The 19,510-nt window shown below is 48.9% G+C and overlaps 1 protein-coding gene across 1 annotated transcript; it reads right to left on the bottom strand.

Annotated features, from left to right (window-relative positions):
- Nucleotides 1–13,734: 13,734 nt before the first annotated feature.
- LOC124672898 (probable methyltransferase PMT26) lies at nt 13,735–16,511 on the bottom strand. Its single transcript, XM_047209055.1, has 2 exons — nt 14,053–16,511; nt 13,735–13,957 (listed from the first exon to the last, which is right to left on the bottom strand). The coding sequence occupies exons 1-2, from the start codon at nt 16,509–16,511 to the stop codon at nt 13,735–13,737; spliced, it is 2,682 nt and encodes an 893-aa protein (XP_047065011.1).
- Between the last annotated feature and the right edge of the window lie 2,999 nt (nt 16,512–19,510).

Genomic DNA, 19,510 nt, shown 5'->3' with positions numbered 1-19,510 from the left:
TGTGTTGTTTTAGTAATTCATGACAATCACGATGAACTAACGTTTGCATTGAATTTCACTTATATATTTTTGTTCATAGGCAACGTCTGAACCATATGTTAGTTTGAAGGTTGCAAAGTAGAAGCAAATGAAGAAGATCAGTGATAAAGTATGTCAAGAAGAAGACAGAGTGAGATGTCATGTGCATCTTCAAGATATCAGCAATATTAAGAAAAAAGAAATAACATGCATTGAAGAAGATGGAGTTTGTCATACAAATTGCGATCATGGATACGTAAAGATATGCCGAAGAAGATGCTCTCTCATAGTGGATTATGTGAGAGCGATTTGCAAGACTTTATCAAGCAAAACACAATCAAGAAAAGAGTTTCATCTATTTTGAAGCGGTCAAGATCTTTATAATTTAGCTCAGTGAAAAGCGCAAGGTCAAGGTTTATTCTTGATAGTCTCTTTCTTACCGGTTTTGTGGCATAGTTGTGAGAGTGTTTTATAGGATAGTTGGGCGCACTATCAAGAAGGTTCTCGAACGAGTAACTTGATCGTATCGTTCGGAGAGAGCTCAAACCGTTGCATGCTTTGCATCATCTCTCTTGGTTCTTGGTTCTTATCCATGTGATGTTTTAGAGCTTGTGTTCATTCTCATGACAAGATCTAGCTCATCGAAAACGAATCTCTTACGAAAAACTTGTTGCGTTTTCGAGTTTGGAGTTTTCCATGGTTCTTCAGGTTAAGAGGTTCCACCTCTAAATTCATGGAAACTCTTCCCCACCTATTCTCAGTATTTCCATTTTTTGTGAGGTAGCTCTTGTCTTCCTCTTTCCAAGAAAATTGGTTTCACCTAAATCAGAGTTCGCTATCTCAAGATATTATGGTATGTGCTGTTTTTGTGCCTAGACCGAATGTCTCGGGTGTCAGGCCGGAATCTCCTACCCTAGCACTTCCAGACGTGCATGCATCAGGATGTGGTCTACGTTGATGTTAGGCTAGAGGTAGGCTGAAGATTAGGTTGGAGTCTCTAGACCAGGCCAGAATCTCCGATCCACCAGACCGGAGGAATCCAGCCTCACGATGCGCCTGACAGTGCTCCATGTAGATGCAAGGCCGGAACCTGGATGGAATCTTCGGTCCAGGGGTCTGTAATCTTCGACCTATCTTCTTTCACCTTGCATCCAGATGCCAGTCCGGAAGTTGGCCGATGACTCGGCCGAAACCCTCGGGTAAGGCAGTAATCTCCGTTCCAGCTATGCAAAATCTCCAGCCTTCCGGTCCGGAATATCTGGGTAAGTTATTCTGCAACGGTCAGATTTTGGGAAGGCCTATAAAAGACCCCCTTCTTTCCCATGGGCTGTAGCTCTTCTGATTTCTTCCACCTCCATTGTTGACCCGGAAGAGCTTGCAATATCTCTTGATTCCTCCCATGATTCTTAAATTATTTTTAAGGGAAAAGAGAGAGGAGATCTAGATCTACTAATACACTATCAAAATCTTCTCTTAGTGAGGGGAACTTGGTCTAGATGTTGAGAGTTTTTTTGTGGATTTCTTCCTTGTTCTTCTTCCCTTATTCCTTCGTAAGTTTTTGTAGCTTTGTTAAAATTCAGGAGTGAAGGATTTGAGCACTTCTGTTCTTGCCATTGCATAAGGTGAATCGGTTTAATTTTTGTACGAAGATTCGGTAAAATGAGATTTCATGGGTGATTTCTCTCGGGTGCTTGTACCCTGAGCTTGTACTTCTAGGGTTCTTGGAACCCTAGACGACTTGTTGTGTTCTTTGTGGTGTTGTAGCCTTTCTGGCGGTGTGGCCTTTTGTTGCGGTGTGGTCTTAGTGAAAAATTACCTCGGAGCCTCCAATAGTGTTGAGTTTGCCTCAAGCTTGGGATCCTCGTGGAGTTTACTCGGAAGCCTCCAATTAAGTTGTTTAGCTTATCTCAAGCTTGTACGGGTTCACCCTCAAAAGTCCTTTAGTGGATCGAGGATTTCCATTTTGATGGGAATGCTCAAGGAGAATACGGTGCACCATTGTGGCATTTAGAGTGCCTTGTGTCTTCACACCGCTCTATTGTATAGTAGCACCCGCAAGGGTGTGAACTTCGGGATAAATCATCATCACCGCGTGTCCTGGTTACTCCTCAACCCGAGCTCCTTTACTTATGCATTTTACTTTGTGATAGCCTCTAGGCTTGATGTTCTATATCTTTCTATCACCTTCTTCCTATCTTGTTTAGCATAGATTGTTGGTGCACACATGCAAACCCTAGTTTATAGATTTTTTGCTTTACAAGTTAAACATTAGTTTTATTCTGCACTTGCTTAAGCCCTCATCGTAAGACGTTTTTAAACCGTCTATTCATCCCTCTAGGTGGTCCTTGATCTTTTAGCTATGTTTAGACTAAGGTGGACCCTAGTTTAAGTCATGTTATTGATCTAAGAGAGTAGATGTGATTTGTATATTGGTGGTCTTTTGTTGTGAGGCTTTGATAGTATTTTCTTGTGAGGCATTCTTCTTTTTCTTCAAGTTACTATCTTAGCATGTATGTATTGGCAGGCAACTTTGTCACATGTTATTTGTAGTTTTTTTAGAATATAGTTCTCTCCCCATTAAAACATATCTATATATCTTCGTATCTAGATAAAATTGAGAAACTTTTTTAGGAACGGAGAAAGCTATAGATGCATTTGGATTTTTCCACAAGTTTACGGGTCAAATTTAAATTAAAAGCGAACTTAGATAGTTTGGCTAGCGCACTTGGAGAAAAATGTAGGTGGACTGTTTTGTTATCAAGCCAAATATCTATTTTATTTTATTTTACAGGCAAGTTAGAATTATATGTATTTTTTACATTTTCTTATTCCTATAAAATAGAAGAATAAATGGTTTGTAATTTTTCTAGAGAAGTTGGAAGTTAAATAGAGAAACAACAACTGGTTTCGCAACTGAGATTCATTCCCAAAGTTTTTTTTTCAGTTAATTGAGATTGCAAGCAATATTTTTATTGTTAAAGTATAATTGCAATTGAGATTTTTCTTAGGTGTAAATAGGGTTGCAAGTGAGATTATAAATTTTTTGTAGGGTGTGGAAATATACAAAAATCACCTCAACATGATCTCTTCGTGCCCAAAAAAACAACAAAATCACTCCAACGACACCAGCTATAGAAACCCTCAAGAAAATACATCTGAATTAACAGATTCTTAGCTAGCACCTCAGGCACACGCCCACAAAGGGTGTCACCGCCATCGAACCTCTGAAAATACATTCCAAAATTCTCAAATAGAAATCCTGAACTTTCCAAAATCTCTAGAATTTTACAAGGTAGGAGACCAAAATATCGAAAATTTCAGACACGATCGATCACGCACGAGAATACTTCGTTGTAATTTTGGAAAGGGTTTTGCCGCGCCGATCTCTCTTTCGGCAGTACATATCCGATCCACCGGAAGCGAACTCACCAAGGTCATCGGCCGCCGCCAACTTGCGCTCGATCGTAGCCGCCGCCATGGCCAACCTCAGGCCGCCGCCGCTGCCGAGCCATCCCTCCGCCCGCGCCGCGTCGCAAGCGAGAGGAGCAGCCGCTTTCGACGACAACGACGACGGGTTCGGCTTGGAGTGGAGGAAGTACCCGATGGAGGAACTCTTGTCCGCGCTCCAGACCTCGCCGCGGGGGCTGGCCTCCGCCGGCCTCCTCGTTGTCTGCGGCGGCAACGTGCTCGAGTCGAAGAAACAGAGCAAGATCCTCGCGTTCCTTCCGCTGTCGGTGGAGGCCGCGGTGGTGGCCATGGTGGTCGGCCTCGCTAGAGGAGGCGGGCAGGTGGCCTTCGGCTATGCCCTCCTCGCGCTGCTCGCCGTCGACTTCGCCGTCGGCTACGCTGAGAGGAAGAGCGGTGAAGAATCCACCGCGGCCGCACTCGTGGCCCGCCTCGCGCCCTCCCGGCGAGCCTTCTGGGCACTGAGGGACGGTATGTGGTCGGGGCAGGACGCGGAGGCGCTCGTGCTGGGGGACATCATCCACATCAGGCCCGGTGACGTCGTCCCGGTGGACGTCAGGCTGCTGGAGTCTCCGTCGGTGACCATCAAGATCGACGAGTCCGTGCTCACAGGCAACGCCCTCCCCGCTGCCAAGGGACCCGGCGACGCCGTGTACGCCGGCTCCTCGTGCGCCGAGGGCGAGGCCCGTGCCGTCGTCGTCGCCGTGGGCAACCACACCTACCTCGCCGATGCCATCCGGCTCGCCGACGCCACCGACGCCAGCAACCGCACATGCCTCCGCGTCCTGGGAGCGTTCAGGGCTGTGTGGAACGCGTGCGTCGTCTGGGTGTGTTTGGCGGTGCTGGTGGACGCCGTGACCGGGTACGTCTTCAGCTACGGCGACGACGGCGTCTTCCTTCGTGTGTATGGCAGCGCCATGTTGTTTATGCTGGGATTTATGGGGCTGTCCGACAAATGGTTGGATCCATGGGAGGATCGGCGGCAGCGGGAGCGGCATCGGCGGCTGGCGAATGGTTGGCGTGACCCGGAGGAGGATCTGAAGGGTCTGATGCGGCGGCTCGCAGCGCTTCGCAGGGAGGGCAAGATCTCGGAGGACACGGTGCAGCGGTGTCGCGACCTACTGGGAGTAGAGCCGGTCTCTGAGGAGCTGGGCAGGGCGCTGGTGAACTATTTGCGTAACCTGCCATCCGACGATTGACGAGACGCCGAGACGGCCGGCGGCTCCAAGTACGTACGGTCTATGCACCAGCGATTTGTTTCCGTACTACTACTACGGAGCATGATCATCGTTTTTATCCTAGTGACCATCGTTCATGTTGAATTGTTAACTAAGCGGCAATTCTCCGACGTTTTCTCAACAATATCTAAAATCCATAACTAAGAGCATCTGCATCAACACCCCGAATAAAGCTAGTACAGACCGGGATTTTTAAGGTCTGCATGAAGCATGGAAGGAGGAGTGATCTCTTGGCTCATGGGATCGCATGCTCTCTTTATTTTGAAATAAATATCACTACGGGAAAATCAGGCGCTGCCGTGCAGTAAATCATTGCCGTGAGCCACCGCACGGCAAAGATTTCTTTGCCGTGAGACGCAAGAGGCACGCACGGCAAAGAACATGTGCACGGCAAAGTTACAGTGTGGCGCACGGCAAAGATACAGAGCACGGCAACCTCACGCGTGCCGCACGGCAACGTCCCCTCGCACGGCAAAGTCCCTCAAATGCGCACGGCAAAGAAATCCTGACGGCAAAGGCAAAATAAGGACGCACGGCAAAGAAACTATGCTCGGCAAAGGACTGGGACGTTGCCGTGGGCTTCTCTTTGCCGTGAGGCCAGACAAGATGCACGGCAAAGGAGCCTTTGCCGTGCGACTACTTCTTTGCCGTGTGCTGTACTTCATTTTATTTGTTTTTCTTTCTATTTTATTTCAGCTCATACTTATATTTTTTTTTATTAGTTTCACTTTTTGATGAATATTTATTAGTGTTACTTAAGACAATGTGCAATACAAAATTACTCTCCATGTTCATCCCCCACATATATCAGGGTTTCGGAGCAATTAATACGCGCTTCGGAAAATCTGCTAAGTGTTATCGCCCAAATGTGAGGAAGGTCACACCGGCGCAAGCCTGTAGACCTGGGAAGCCAGTGGGTGTGCCTGGAGATTTCTTTGCCGTGCATGCTGGCGCCTGGACGCACGGAAAAGAGGAGCAGCACGGCAACGACGGGGCGCACGGCAACGTCGGGGCGCACGGCAGCCTCCACGACGCACGGCAGAGATAGCGCGCACGACAAAGGTCCGAGCGCACGGCAAAGAGAGCGCGCACGACAAAGGTGCGGCCGCACGGCAAAGGGGCGAGCGCACGGAAAAGCCCTTTGCCGGGCATGTTTGTCAGGCGCACGGCAACGTTGTCTTTGCCGTCGGGGACAATGCCGTGCAGACGTTGCCGTGCGTCGACGCACGGCAAAGCCTTTGCCGTGCAAAATAGGCTCTTTGCCGTGCGATCGGTCGCACGGCAACGCCTGTTTCTCCCGTAGTGTATTAGACATATTAAAATATTAAAAATTGAACGAAAAATTCGCACGTACAACGTCACGTGCTACATGACGAAAAAGTCATTTCATGAAAAATCAACTTGTCATGCGGCGTGTGTAAAAAAGACAAATCTCGGTGCCAAAAATAAGTTTTTTTCACAAGTTATTTTTTTTCCTTTTTTACATAGACCACAAAAAATCTTTGTTTTTCGCGAAACTTGACGAACACAAATATATTATGGCAATATACTGTATAATTTTTTTTCAATTTTTTTTCAACATTTTGAAATATATTATTCTAATAGAGGAAGAATATGCACCCGGGAGCTAAATTGAATTTCCGCATGGAAGGCACCTTTTATGTGTTGTGCGGAAGAAAGCTGATGTCCAAATTCAACCGTATGCTATCTCGCAATCCTCCGGCGTAGCGAAAACAACATTCAGTTCGAAGAAAAGAAAGTATATGTGATATAACACAAGCCTCTAGTCCCGTTAGAATCGTGTGCGTATCATCCATCTTTGCGGACTCGCGTTTTCATCCAAACCGTGTGTGATATTTTCACGCTTTCTTCTCCTTTTTCCGCTTCCTTTTTCTGCAATTTAGCTGCCTTCCCAGCACCCCCGGCTCGTCTATGAATTGAGTGAGAGTTGCGGGTAGCGTATACCTGCAAAAAGACTGAAAATACTACAGAAACAATGCCTCGCCGCCGTAGATATGTGCCGATTTACCAAGCACTGGTCGCACTCAAAGCAAGGATGGAGGCGGCGCTAATGGCTCCACTTTCCGCAGAGCCGCCTAGCCGTTCACGGGTCGTTAGTGTTCTGGCCCTCCTGATGCTCGGTGAATGTGCTCATTGTCTCCAACCCTAGTGTCGAGTCGTCGCTGGAGGACTCTAACTGGTTGGACGTCTTCATCGATGAACCCAAGCCGAAGAAAAATCGTACGTCCTCCAAGAGTGGAATCGGCGCTGTTGTGGCTTCGGCCTTCCCCAAATGCCGTGTTGACGAAGATTTTTAGTTTAATTAGTCATTTTATTAGAATTTCTATATGTAATAAACTATCGATCATGTACCCTCCAAATATTAAGTGTACAACATCGTTAGCTGGGCAGTTGGCCTATTATTTTCTACATTATTATTATTATTATTATTATTATTATTATTATTATTATTATTATTATTATTATTATGTCTCTTAGAGTTTATATTTGTAAAATTTTAAATATTAAAAAATATAGAAAAATATGCATTCATGTCCAAAACTGTGGTGTTATATATCTGGGGAATATTTATCAGACAATTTAAATAATGTCGAAAACTCGATATTCTTAGGAATGGCTCTGTCAAGCTGACATGTGATTTTTTCGGTCATCCTTTAAAGGGCGCCAATTTTTTACCACATGCTTAAATATCCTAAAGTAGACTATATTGAGTGCTTTCATTGTTTTTCTGCATTCGTACTATGTTTATTGAATTTTTTAGCTTGGTCATTGCTTTTGGGAACCACACACTTAACTCAAATTAGAAGTTTAGGTAATGTATGCATAAGAGTTTAAAACTCAACTCAAATTAAAATGAAAAATCGTTTTTGTATGCATAAATTTGAAACTCTAGTTGGCTACAAAGTGGTTTGTTGTGATGAGATTCCATGAGCTCTCAAGGTCGAGCGAGGAACAAGAGAGTGGGGACTGGGATGGAGTGGGACGCTGGAGATACAAGGTTGTTAAAAAACCTAGCCGCGTGATGGGATTCACATCATAGAAAACAAAAAAATTCTACGAGATGCGAATAGAACCAAGATCCAATATAGGAAGAGCCAAGATCTAACCTAAGAAGATGCAAGAAACAAGAGAGATTAGATCTACATACCCTTGTAGATTGCAAAGTGTAAGCTCATATAACACGATCAATGTAGCCGTATTCCTCGCAATCAAATCTGCAATCCCATTCCGAGTTATGCACATGAGAAACACAGAACCGTCTCCTCCTTCTTGATCTAGAAAGTATGGTGGAGAGGTAGATGATATCTAGATGCCAACAGCTCGGTCACGATGGTGGCTATCGCGGAGTTCGGGCAGGGATTCGCCAAGCGGTTGTTATGAAGGAGGAGGGATAGGAGATGGGAGGGCGGCGTCACGGGTTGGAGTGCTGCCCCCCTGTCCTCTCCCCCTCTTTATATAGGCCAGGGGTCGGAAAACTTGGCCCTCCTCCAAGTTAGGTGGAGTCGGCGGCCAAAAGGAGGAAACTTACCCCCTTAAGTTTCCTTCGGTAGCCCATCCCCTTTAGGGTTTTCCCTCGGTAGGCTGCATGGGCCATCTGGGGCTGATGCCCTAGGCCCATATAGGCCTGGACACTCCAACTTTGTACATGTGGTCCCCTCGGGAGGTGTGCGACTTACTGGTGGCCTCTCCAGAACCTTCTAGAACTTTCCCAATACGATACCAGAAAAATCTCGAATCTTATTTTTAGGACCATTCTAGAGCTTTTGGTAATGTCCTGGATCCCCATCAGTGACTCCGAACAATATGCGGTCTCACCGTAATTAATATCTCATTACTACACTAGCAACATCGAACTTTAAGTGTGTGACCCTATGGGTTCGAGAATACATGGACATGATCAAGACACCTCTTCGATCAATAATAAATAGCAGGATCATGGATATCCATATTGGCTCCCATATATTCAGTTGAACCCGGTGTCAAGGATTCAAACAATCCCATATTCCATTATCTTTGTATCGCGATATTTTACTTGTCCGAGATACGATCATTGATATCACCATACCTAGTTCAATCTCGTTCCTAACAAGTACTCTTTACTCATATCGTGATACACTATTTTGTTGTGACAACCTCATTAGTCACTTGCTTGCAAGTTATATAGAATGTGTGCCACCTGAGCGGCCCATGAGTATAACTCTCTGTTACACGGATGGACAAATCCCAATCTGGATACATGCAACCCAACAAGTACTTGATGATATACCCAAATACACCTTTATGATCACCCAATAACAAAGTGGCGTTTGATATCCTCAAAGTATATTCTTCAGTACTAGGGAGTGCAATAATCTCAGTGTCCAACGATTGGTATATTTGACACTGGAAAGCTACAACAACTTAAACATTGATACGATCATATTGCTTTGCTTAGTTAGGCCTTGTTCATCACGTCATACTCCTAATGAAATGAATCCATTGTTAATTGACAACACATGTACATGGATAGGAAATCTTAACCATCATTAACCAACATATTATTCTAGTAGAGGCTTACAAGTGACACGGTATTGTTACAAACCATACAAGTATTAAATTTCCACAAAATACAATTCTAGCATGGATTATAAACATTTATCATGAGCAAGGAAATATGATAATAACTATATTATTATTGCCTCTAGGGCATATTTCCAACACCGCCACCCTGTGACCAACTATTTGTGCTAGCAGACTTGGTGGGACAACCATACCGTCCGCCATGCAAACACTGCGACTTCGGTAGGACCCCTACCCTGGCTATGCCCAAACTTTTGGCCTTCTCGTGGTTATGCCCGATTAAGTGCGAGCCATTCAACGCCCACTCGCCGTCTCCAAGTGTCTGGACATCGAACGGCCTCCTTGCCGTGTGTGTGTGGGGGGTGGGGGACCTCGGACTCAATGTTAGCATACCAGGTGCAAGCGAGATGCCCAAAGTTGGGGATGAATTTTTGACGAAAAGGACCACCTGCTCCAACGAATTGCCAGAAAAGACCACCTGCAAAAAAAATTGCCAAAAAAAACCACCTTCCTATGGCGGCAGGGCGTGCCAAGTGACACGTAGCACCTGCCGCCGTTGATCATGGCGGCAAGGCATGCCGCCACTGTCCCGGGCGGCACGTTAGGAGGCTGGCTAGCTCCGTCAGCGGGCGCTAAAGCAGTGGACCATGCCGCCATTGGTGTTGGCGGCAAGACTGCGTGGCGCCATGGCAGGCATGCCATTGTTGTCGCGATTGTTTTTTCTAATCCATCCATCTCCTTGCAATTAAAGCGGACGGAATGGAGGACTAGCTAGGGTGAGTGCAAACACTAATCGATCCATACATGAGTACTTTATTAAGTCTGCCTCTTTCTCTACATACTCCCTCGTACTAAGGGCATCTCCAGCGGCGCGGCGCATTTCGGACGTCCAAACGGACGCGTCGTGTCCGTTTGCGTCGGGCCAAATGGTCGAAACCGTCCGGCTATCCGTTTGCGTCGGGGGTGGCTCCAGCGGCACGACTCATTTTTTTTTCATTCATACGCCATAATTTACATGATAATAAAAAGGACATAAAAAAGCCAGAAAGGCGTGCTAAAATACGCGCTGTCTACTAGTCGTCGTCACTGACGAGGTCAATCAGCTGCGGCGTCGGCCATGGAAGCTCGTACGCCGGCGGTGGAGGAGGTACCGCCGCACGGGCAGGAGGCTAAATAGTAGAAATCGACTGTGCGTCCGTTTGCGTTGGGTGGCTCCAGCGGCACGACACAATTTTTCGATTTTGCATTTTTTTCAACATAAAAACATAATTACATACTATAGAAAGGAAAATAAAAATATAAAACCTAATAACGCCTACGCCTAATCCTCGTCGTCGTCGATCATGACGAGCTCCGGTACCGGCCATGCCGCTGCCACCGGCGGTGGTTGAGGTTGAGCGTCCCACGCCGGTGGTGGAGGTGGAGCAAACGGACGCTGAACGACCGTTTCCGCCCGCGCCGGCCAAAAATGCGTCACGAACCAGAATATGTGAGAGGAACTTGGTGATCGAGATCATAGTTTTGCACTGGATCAACTCGTGTTGATGGGTCGTTACTGCGGCGGGTGGGCGGCTGCTAGTCTCTGATTGACTGCCCACCTGTTCCCTTTTGCTTTTGTCCTTTCCTGCTGAAGCGCTTTTAAACCAGATGATTACTTGACATGTATGTTTGGTCACGTATGTAAGAAAGACAATTGACCAAGTGAGGGCTGCCAGGGGCTCTCACTCCTTCAGAGCTATCTCCATCTTGAGGGTGCAAAGCCTACTTTCCAGTTGCGGACCCATGTTTTGTGATAACGTGGCATAGTTTCGAGCCTGAATTATGCCCGGGGTTAGGTAATCACTTATAATAAGTCTAATCACTGATGATGACACCCCTTTGCATGTAAAGTTTTCCTTACCTCTTTTGCGAGAGTCGTTGCAAAGGAGAGACATGAAATCATGCCCAAGTACTAGCAAAAACCTTAAGTTCTAGTCACAATGTCCTAATACGTGTGCATGAGGTTCTGGTAAAGAGGAAAAGCCTGGATTATACAACAACTTTCAGTTGGAGTCTCCTTCACGAACTTGACTATCTCGAAGGGACATTACGAGAAAAAAGCGAAAATTTCCTACTTTGTTGCACCAAAACAAAGTTTTTTTTTATAACTTGGCTTCTTTTGAGTTGGTCTTGTGCATAGGTCTTCATCTGTCCTTGAGAACGACAATTTCACATGGGTTATGTTGGCAACATATTTAATCTATCAAATTTTTGGGTAGAACGCACAATTTGAGTAAAGTAGTTCTAGCCATTGCATACGAACTCCGATTAGCTATATTTTATATCGATCGACATCTGCGTAGAAAGTTAGGTGTGAATTCCACCAGCTTCACCAATTTTAGTGATTCTAAGATCACCTAATTTGGTTTGCAAAATAGAGATTTTGTAAGAACCAGAAGCCTAAACATAGCTTTGAAATGGCACCCCTCCACATAGTGGGCTATCTCACACGAAGATTCCAGCCTCCGGGTGTAAACCCTACTTTCCAGCTTCAGATCAATGTTTTGTGATAATGTGGCATAGTTTCGAGCCGAGATTATGCCCGGGGCTTAGGTAATCACTCATACCAAGTCCAATCATTTATGAGGACACCCCTTTGCATTTAAAGTTTTCCTTACCTCTTTTGCGAGCCGTTGCAAAGGAGAGACATGAAATCACTCCCAGGTACTAGCAACAACCCAAAGTTCTAGTCACGAAGTCCTAATACGTGTGCATGTGGTTCTGGTAAAGAGGAAAAGCTAGTATGCAGCAATGTTCAGTTGGAGTCTCCTTCATGAACTTGACTATCTTGAAGGAACATTATGGAAAAATAAAAAAATAACTTCGTTGCACTGATACCAAGTTTTTTTTTATAACTTTGCTTCTTTTGAGTTGGTCTTGTGCATATGCCTTCATCTCTCATTGAGAATGAACAATTTCACCTAGGATGTGTGGGGCAACATATTTGATCTATCCCAATTTTGGATAGAACGCGCAGAGTCTGAGCAAGAAGGTTCTAGCCATTGTATACAAACTTCTATTGAGCTATATTTTATATCGATCGGCATCTACATAGAAAGTTAGGTCCTAATTCCACAAGCTTTGCCGGTTTCGGTGATTATAAGATCTCCTAATTTGTCTTCTAAAATAGAGATTTTGTAAGAACCAAAAGCCTAAACACAACTTTGAAATGGCACTCCCTTTACATAGTGGGCTATCTGGCACGAAGATACCATCCTCAAGGTGCAAACCCAACCTTCCAGCTTGTGACCCATGTTTTGTGATAACGTGGCATTGTTTCGAGCCTACATTATGCCCGGGTTTAGGTAGTCATTCATAATTTGTCTAATTTCTTATGATGACACCCCTTTGCATGTAAAGTTTTTCTTAATTACCTCTTTTACCAGAGACGTATACAAGAAGAGACATTAAATCATGCCCAAGTACTAGCAAAAACCTAAATTCTAGTCACGGAGTCTTAATACATGTGCATGAGGTTCTGATAAAGAGGAAAAACCACAATGCAGCAACTTTAAGTTGGAGTCTCCTTCACGAAATTGATTATCTCAAAGGAACACTATGAATAAATAGCGAAAATCTTCTACTTTATTGCACCTAAACCAAGTTTTTTTTTATATAACTTGGCTTCTTTTGAGATGGTTTTGTGCATAGGCCTTCGTCGCTCCTTGAGAACGAACATATGGACTGTGCGGGGCAACATATTTAGTCTATCCCAATTTTAGTTAGAAAGCACATTCTGAATAAAAAGGTTCTAGCCGTTGCGTACCAACTCTGATTGAGCTATATTTTATATTGATCGGCATCTCCGTAGAAAGTTAGGAATTTCACAGGGCAATACACATGGCAGGCCAGAAAAGACTCAGCTAGACGCAAACGGAGCTTGGCTCTGGTGGTTAGGTCCCTTGTGGTGGAACCAGCCCACCCAGGTTCAAGTCCTAGACTTGACATGGGTGTTTGCATTTACCTGGATTTATTCCAGGATTTAACCGGCGCTATGCTTTCAGTGGTAGGTGACGTGCCCGTCAACAGCGAGGCGCCAGTGGTGACTTCGTCAACCTCAAGATATGCCGGCTCAGTCCCTCGGAGGTGCTCATAGGGGTAGGGTGTGCGTGCGTGCGTTCATAGGGGTGTTTGTACGTGCGTGTTTGTGAGCGTCTGCGTTGTACCGTGTTCTCAAAAAAAAGAAGAAACTAGACACCAATTAACACCAACAAAATCTATGTTACTATGTACGGATTTCTTCATCTAAACTGGTTATTTGGAAACCTAAATCAATCAATTAATCGCAACTCGATCGATCGCCCTCTTCCTACATGGCTACATCAATCAATCAAATCGATCCGTGCTAGCTGTTAAATTTTCTGGCCAGCGCTTGGAGTCGAGGTGACGGAGGTCATCTTGTCGCCGATTCCACCACTTCCGTGGGCCGCCACATGGTCTTCCTTGCGCAGAGCATGGCCTCCTTGCGCTTGGACACCGTCATCCTCACCTCCCAGTGCATCGACCTCACCACCTCCACGATCTCGTCCACCGTCTCCTTGTCGTCCCGCACGATCAGCTTCCCGTTCGGCCTCAGGATCCTGTCCGCCTCCACGATCACCGGCAAAACCTTGCACCTACATGCGTGCACAACATCAATTCATTACCCAGTTGCATGCGCCGCCGTCGATGGAGGTGTTACCGTGAATGAATGATTCGTCGCCCGACGTACCTGGCTTTGAGCTTGGAGAAGAGGTGGTCGGCATGGAGGAGGTCGTAGGACCGCGGGTACGTGCTGAACGACTCGCACCAGTCGTGGTAGATCCCGAACAATCCCCTCTCATAGATCACCGGCAGCGTGTCCGGCGAGTCGATGTTCACCGTGTTCATCACCCACACGTCCATGTCCCTGAGCGCCGCCGCGAGCCCGCCGTACACGGCCCGCATGTCCATCACGTTCCGGACGGTGTTCCAGTCGATGCCCATGCCGGCGAGGTACGAGTTCCGAACCACCTTCTTCCAGTGCTGGTAGTCCGACGCGAAGTCCTCCGGCGCCGGCTTCCCGTACACGCCCACCTGGGTGCTGTTGAGCCAGTAGGGCACCTTCTCCGCCCTTGCCGGCCACTTCTCCGGCCACCGCGACCCGCGCACGGACGCGTCAGTGGGGACACGGTGCATGCACGCCCGAAGCGAGATGTTCCACGCCGCGTTCGGGTCGTCGGAGGGCTCGCAGAGAGGGGGCTGTTCGTCCTGCTGCCGAGAGTCGTAGCAATGGTTGTTCACCGGCTTCCGGAAGATGACGAGCCCGACTGCGTCGATGGTGTCCTTGGTCTTCGCCACAATCTCCCAGCACATTGCCGTGGTCAGCTTCACCATGTCGTCCCAGATCTCCACGTCTTCGGGGAGCTTCTGGTACACGGGAGTGGCGGACCAGACGAACAGGCCGCCCGGGCGGAGGAGGCGGTTGAGCTCGAGGAGGAGCTTGCCGCCGTCGATGTGCCAGGGCACGCGGCACCGCGCGCAGTGGACAACGTCGAACACGTTGCTGGGGAAAGGGAGCCGCTTGGTTCCCATGACGGCGGAGATGGCCGGGATGCCGCGCTCCAGCGCGAACTGCACCTGCGCCTCGTGCTCGTCCTTGGGCGCGAACGACATGGCCAGCGCACCGCGGTCGAACAGGTACCCGCCGAAGCTCGCCACGCCGCACCCGACGTCCAGAACCACCCGGCTCCGTCGTCCCCACGCCACCTCTGGCAGCGCCTGCTGGATCAGGTCGATGTAATGCAGCGCACCACCCGTCTTGAACTGCGTGCCTCCGCCCGGGAACGTGAGGTGCTCGCCGGAGAGCTTCACCCAGTTCTGGTGTCCCTTGTAGTCCGCCAGCTTGGTGTGCGGCACGTTGTGGTACCAGATCTTGTCGCGGCTGTGCGGCCACCGGATGGGGTCACGGTAGGACGACGGCGCCGGGACGAGGCAGGTGGGCGGTTCGGCGGGGCAGTGCCGCTCGCGGTGCTCGTAGTGCTTGTCTGTCTTGAGCTTCCTGATGGCCGCCTCGTTGTCCAGGCACGGGATGTAGTCCTCGCCCGTGCTTGTGTTGCACAGCTTCCACACGTACGACGGCGACGCCGCCTCCGCCTGATCAGCCTTGCCGCCGGCGGCTTTCTTATTCTTCTTCTGCTTCTTTTTCCGTTCGGCGCGCTTCTTCTGCTCGTTCGTCGACTCCGCCGCCTGCGTCGTGAACGACCCGTTCTGGGCCGCCCGCTCCGTCAGCAGCTCCGCCTGGCCGTTCGGCAGCGCCTCTGGAAGAAGCTTCTGCTCCTCGTCCCGTGGTTGCGGTTGCTCTTCATTGTCCGACGTCTTGGTCGTCTCCTCGAGTGCCGTCGCGGTGGCCGTTTCGGTCGGAACAACCGCCTCTGTCTTGTCTGTGGTGGTGGTGGTCACGGACGTCGTGTCGTCGGCAATTGGCTTGACGCTTACGACGTCGTCCGAGATGAACGTCTTGTTGCCGTCATCCTTCACCATGTCCACGCCTTCCATCTTGCCGTTCTCGTCGTCGAACGTCTGCTTCTTCGACGACGTCTCCTTCGCGTCGCCTGCCGCTGTGTCCTCCTGGCTGACGGCCAAGCTCTCCTTCGTGTCACCCGACGTCTTCGAGTCCTGACCCACGCTCTCCTTTGTGTCTGTCGCCGCCTGCTCCTTAGCGTCCGTCACCGTGTCATCCACGCTCTTCCCCTGGGAAGCCGCCACCGCGGCGGCAGCAGCGGCGGCGCCGTCCGTCTCGGCGGTCTCCGGCTTCACGAGCTCCCCGCCCTCCGTCCTCCCGTTCTCGTCGTCAAACGACTGGTTCTTCGACGCCAACTTCTCGCCGTCGCCCTCGCCGCCCTTGGCGTCGACGGCGGGCTTCTCGGCCTCCGTGGCGGCCGTCGTGACCTCGGTGACGACGTTGGTACTATCCTGCTTGAAATTATTGGTGGCGTCGATCGAGCTGTCCTCCTCCTTGTCCTTGACGACGACGACCTCCGCCGCCGCCTTGTTAATGTCGGCCGCCGTCGCCGTGGCCGCAGGGACGGCCTCCGGCGACGGCGAGGATACCATCCAGAATCCGACGAGGCAGAGCGCCACGAACAGAGCGATGGTCGCCGTCGAGAAGAGCGACGGCCGCTGCTTCTGATTCCGATCGAACAGGGCCATCCTCTCGTTCCCCCTTTTCACCTCATGCAACTCCGTTCATGCATGCACCTTCTCACAATTTCATCCCCTCCCTTGTCGGCAGAGATCAGATCCTCACAACACAGATCAAATCCTGCAACTAAAAGTGCAGGATGAAACAACAAGAACATCAGAACTTCAGGAATTGAAACATATGGAAGAGACAATGTATATATAACAACCTCGGAATTGGTGGCTTAATTTCTGCCGATGAGGAACACTCTGCATTGATCTCCCGATCATCTGAATCCCTATCGAGAAGAGCATGGATGCATGGCGTTAATCTGTTATTGTTTGAAAATGATGGTCGCAATTAGCGCGTGGCTAGCTTTCAAGGGGAGGAGAGTTTGGACGGAGGGAAGGGAGCGTTAAGCGGGGAGTGAGGAGACAAGTGGAGAGACCGCCGCGCAGGCCACTCCCCGATTTTGTTGCTGCGCCATGCAGTGTCACCTAGTGTTCCTTGCGTGCGTGTGCTTTTTATTTTAAAGTATTTTGTAATTACAGGAATGATTCACCATTCATTTATTTCTCGAGACTCAAGCTTACCATGGTAGATGAAAATATTTCTTTCTTCATTCTGTTTTTTTATCCGAATCTCAAAGCACAACGAACAATGACGAAAACATCCAAACCCATGCGTACAAGTACAAAAGTGTTTTCCTTTATTACAAATACAAGTCCGCAAACTAATGTTTAACTACGTCCCTCGACTGAGATTTTTTTAAATCCTATCATCCCAGAAAAGTGCAACTATAGTTGATATAAAATAAAAGTGTAACTCGTTTCAGTTGCACTTTATAAAAAAAAATTATGATTACACTTTTACATTGAGTGACTGAAACTTAAGAAACTTTTAGTGGACTGATACATAGCAAATTTGAATGTTTAACGGAGCCTGGCGGTTTTTTACGCTGATCTGAGGCCCAGGTGGGAAAGTATAACACGGTGTCGATGTAGTCTAAGGAGAGGCAGATGAGAGGAACGAGGGATGAAGCATGTGGTATGTGAGCGAGATAAAACACCAGACAATGTATGAAAACTTAAGAGCATCTCCAACCGCGTCCCTCAAACCGCGCCGGATTGAGCGTTTGGGAGACGTGTTTTATTCGTGCCGCCTTTGGGGGACGTCGCTCCCCAGCCGCGTCCCCCAAACGCCTCCCCCAAACATTTAAAATACTTTTTTTTGGCTTTTTTATTTCAATTTCCACAAACTAATACATAATTTGGAACGTGGTTTACACGAAAGGCACATGGTTTTCCACAAACTAATACATAGTTTGAACCGTCGTGGACACAAATATAAAATTTTGCAAAGAAACTAAACCTAACTAGGCCGTGCATCGAACGTTTCCTGTGTTCGCTGCTAAGAAAGAACACTCGAGGGCACACCCGAGTCACCTAAACCGGAAAATCCAGCGGGAGGATGGTGCCCTTGTTGGTTCTACCGATGAGGCGAACATCCGAAACTTCCGTGCACGTGTTCGCTGCGAAGAAAGAACACTCGGTCGTCCTCCTCGTCGGTGCTGTCGCCGTGGTAGTCCCGGCGGCACCGCGTCTCGTCGAAGACCTTGACGCTCATGTCCCCGTCGCCGAAGTAGGAGAACGAAGGATGAAGCCGGCTTCGAGGCTGTGGTGCCGCGCGAACTTCTCCCGGCCGATGTTGAGGTACATCTTGCCGCGAGCGTCGTAGATCACGTCGACGATCCACCGGTAGTAGCCGCACGCAGCCTCCCGCGGATGCATCGTGCGCGGGCGATCGTCGCCGGCGACGTAGTCGGCGAAGGAGTCCGGCAGCCTCTGGATGCCGCGCGGGTCGCCCTTGAGGACGAGGACGAACTCGAACCGCACGTCCGGCTCCACGTCCATCTCCGACGATGAAGCCGGCGGCGTGGAAGGCGACGGCGAGCATTCAGCTCTGCCGCGGCCACGACCACGACCACGACCACGACCACGGCCGCGAGGTCGGCCTCCGCCTCTACCAGACATAGCGTCGAGTCTTATTGAGATGGTGGCGGCTAGGGTTTGGGAGAGAGGCGCTAGGGTTTGCGGCCCTTTTATAGGCCGGAGGGAGGCGGAGGAGCGGTGGTGCGCATTAACGCCGGCACGCAGAGCTAGGCGCGACGGGACGCGTCGCTGCGTCGCTGCGGGAACTGCACCGTCGCTGCGGGAACTGCACGGCTAATAATTTCCGCCGTGATCGAGGTAGGCGACGGTTAGGTTAAAAATTTATCGTGCCGCTGACGAGTCGGCCCCGCCACTCCCCGCCTCGCTTTTCGTTGTGTCCGGCGTCCCCGGTGCGTCCCCTGTGGGACGGGGACGGGCTCGGGGCGCCGGACACCGTATCGGGACGCGCCGGACAAAAATGGGCTTTAAAAAACGCGGCTGGAACGGTTTTTTGCCCGACGCGACCCAAATTCCTTTGGAGAACGCTTTGGGGGACACGGCTGGAGATGCTCTAAGGACAAGTTTCATAGCTCACAGGAGCCCAACAAGGCACGTGAGGATGCACTTTCTGTATGTTTGGTTGCTTGTGTGAGATGACGGACCCGGCCGAATAGTGATTTGTGATTAAAGCACCTACCGGTAAGTCCATCGAGCTGGTCTTGTTCGAGTGCAAAATGGAAACATGGTAGCTTGGTGAGACTGTGACTCTGTGAGAGAAAGCGGGGAGATGGCGGGTGGCCGGATGTTTTAGCGCGAATCCAAAACTCACCTGCCTGGTTCACTTGAACACCTTCGCGGTAGGGCAAAGATCCTCACTTCAACATAGGTGATCTCCTACCTGCTTGGCATAGAAAATCCTCCCACTTCTTCGGCAACACCAGCACTCCCCTCCCCCGACGGTAGCAACGTTGTTGTCCTATCTCTCTGTCACTCAAGGTGGTAAGCACCCGTAAGCATCCAACCCCATTTTCCTAAGTGTAGGTTGGTCTTTACACGTTGATCTATAAAATTAAACCATGGATTTGTAAATTTACGTT

This window comes from Lolium rigidum, chromosome 7 (assembly GCF_022539505.1).
Source record: "Lolium rigidum isolate FL_2022 chromosome 7, APGP_CSIRO_Lrig_0.1, whole genome shotgun sequence".
Classification (NCBI taxonomy): Eukaryota; Viridiplantae; Streptophyta; class Magnoliopsida; order Poales; family Poaceae; genus Lolium; species Lolium rigidum.
This window is presented reverse-complemented; position numbering and strand designations above follow the sequence as displayed.

Excerpts from the sequence above, each read along its gene's own strand:
- LOC124672898 (XM_047209055.1), bottom strand. The coding sequence starts at position 16,511 with ATGGCCCTGTTCGATCGGAATCAGAAGCAGCGGCCGTCGCTCTTCTCG. Across the intron at positions 13,958-14,052 it reads TTCTCCAAGCTCAAAGCCAG|GTGCAAGGTTTTGCCGGTGA; the intron begins GTACGTCGGGCG and ends GCACGCATGTAG.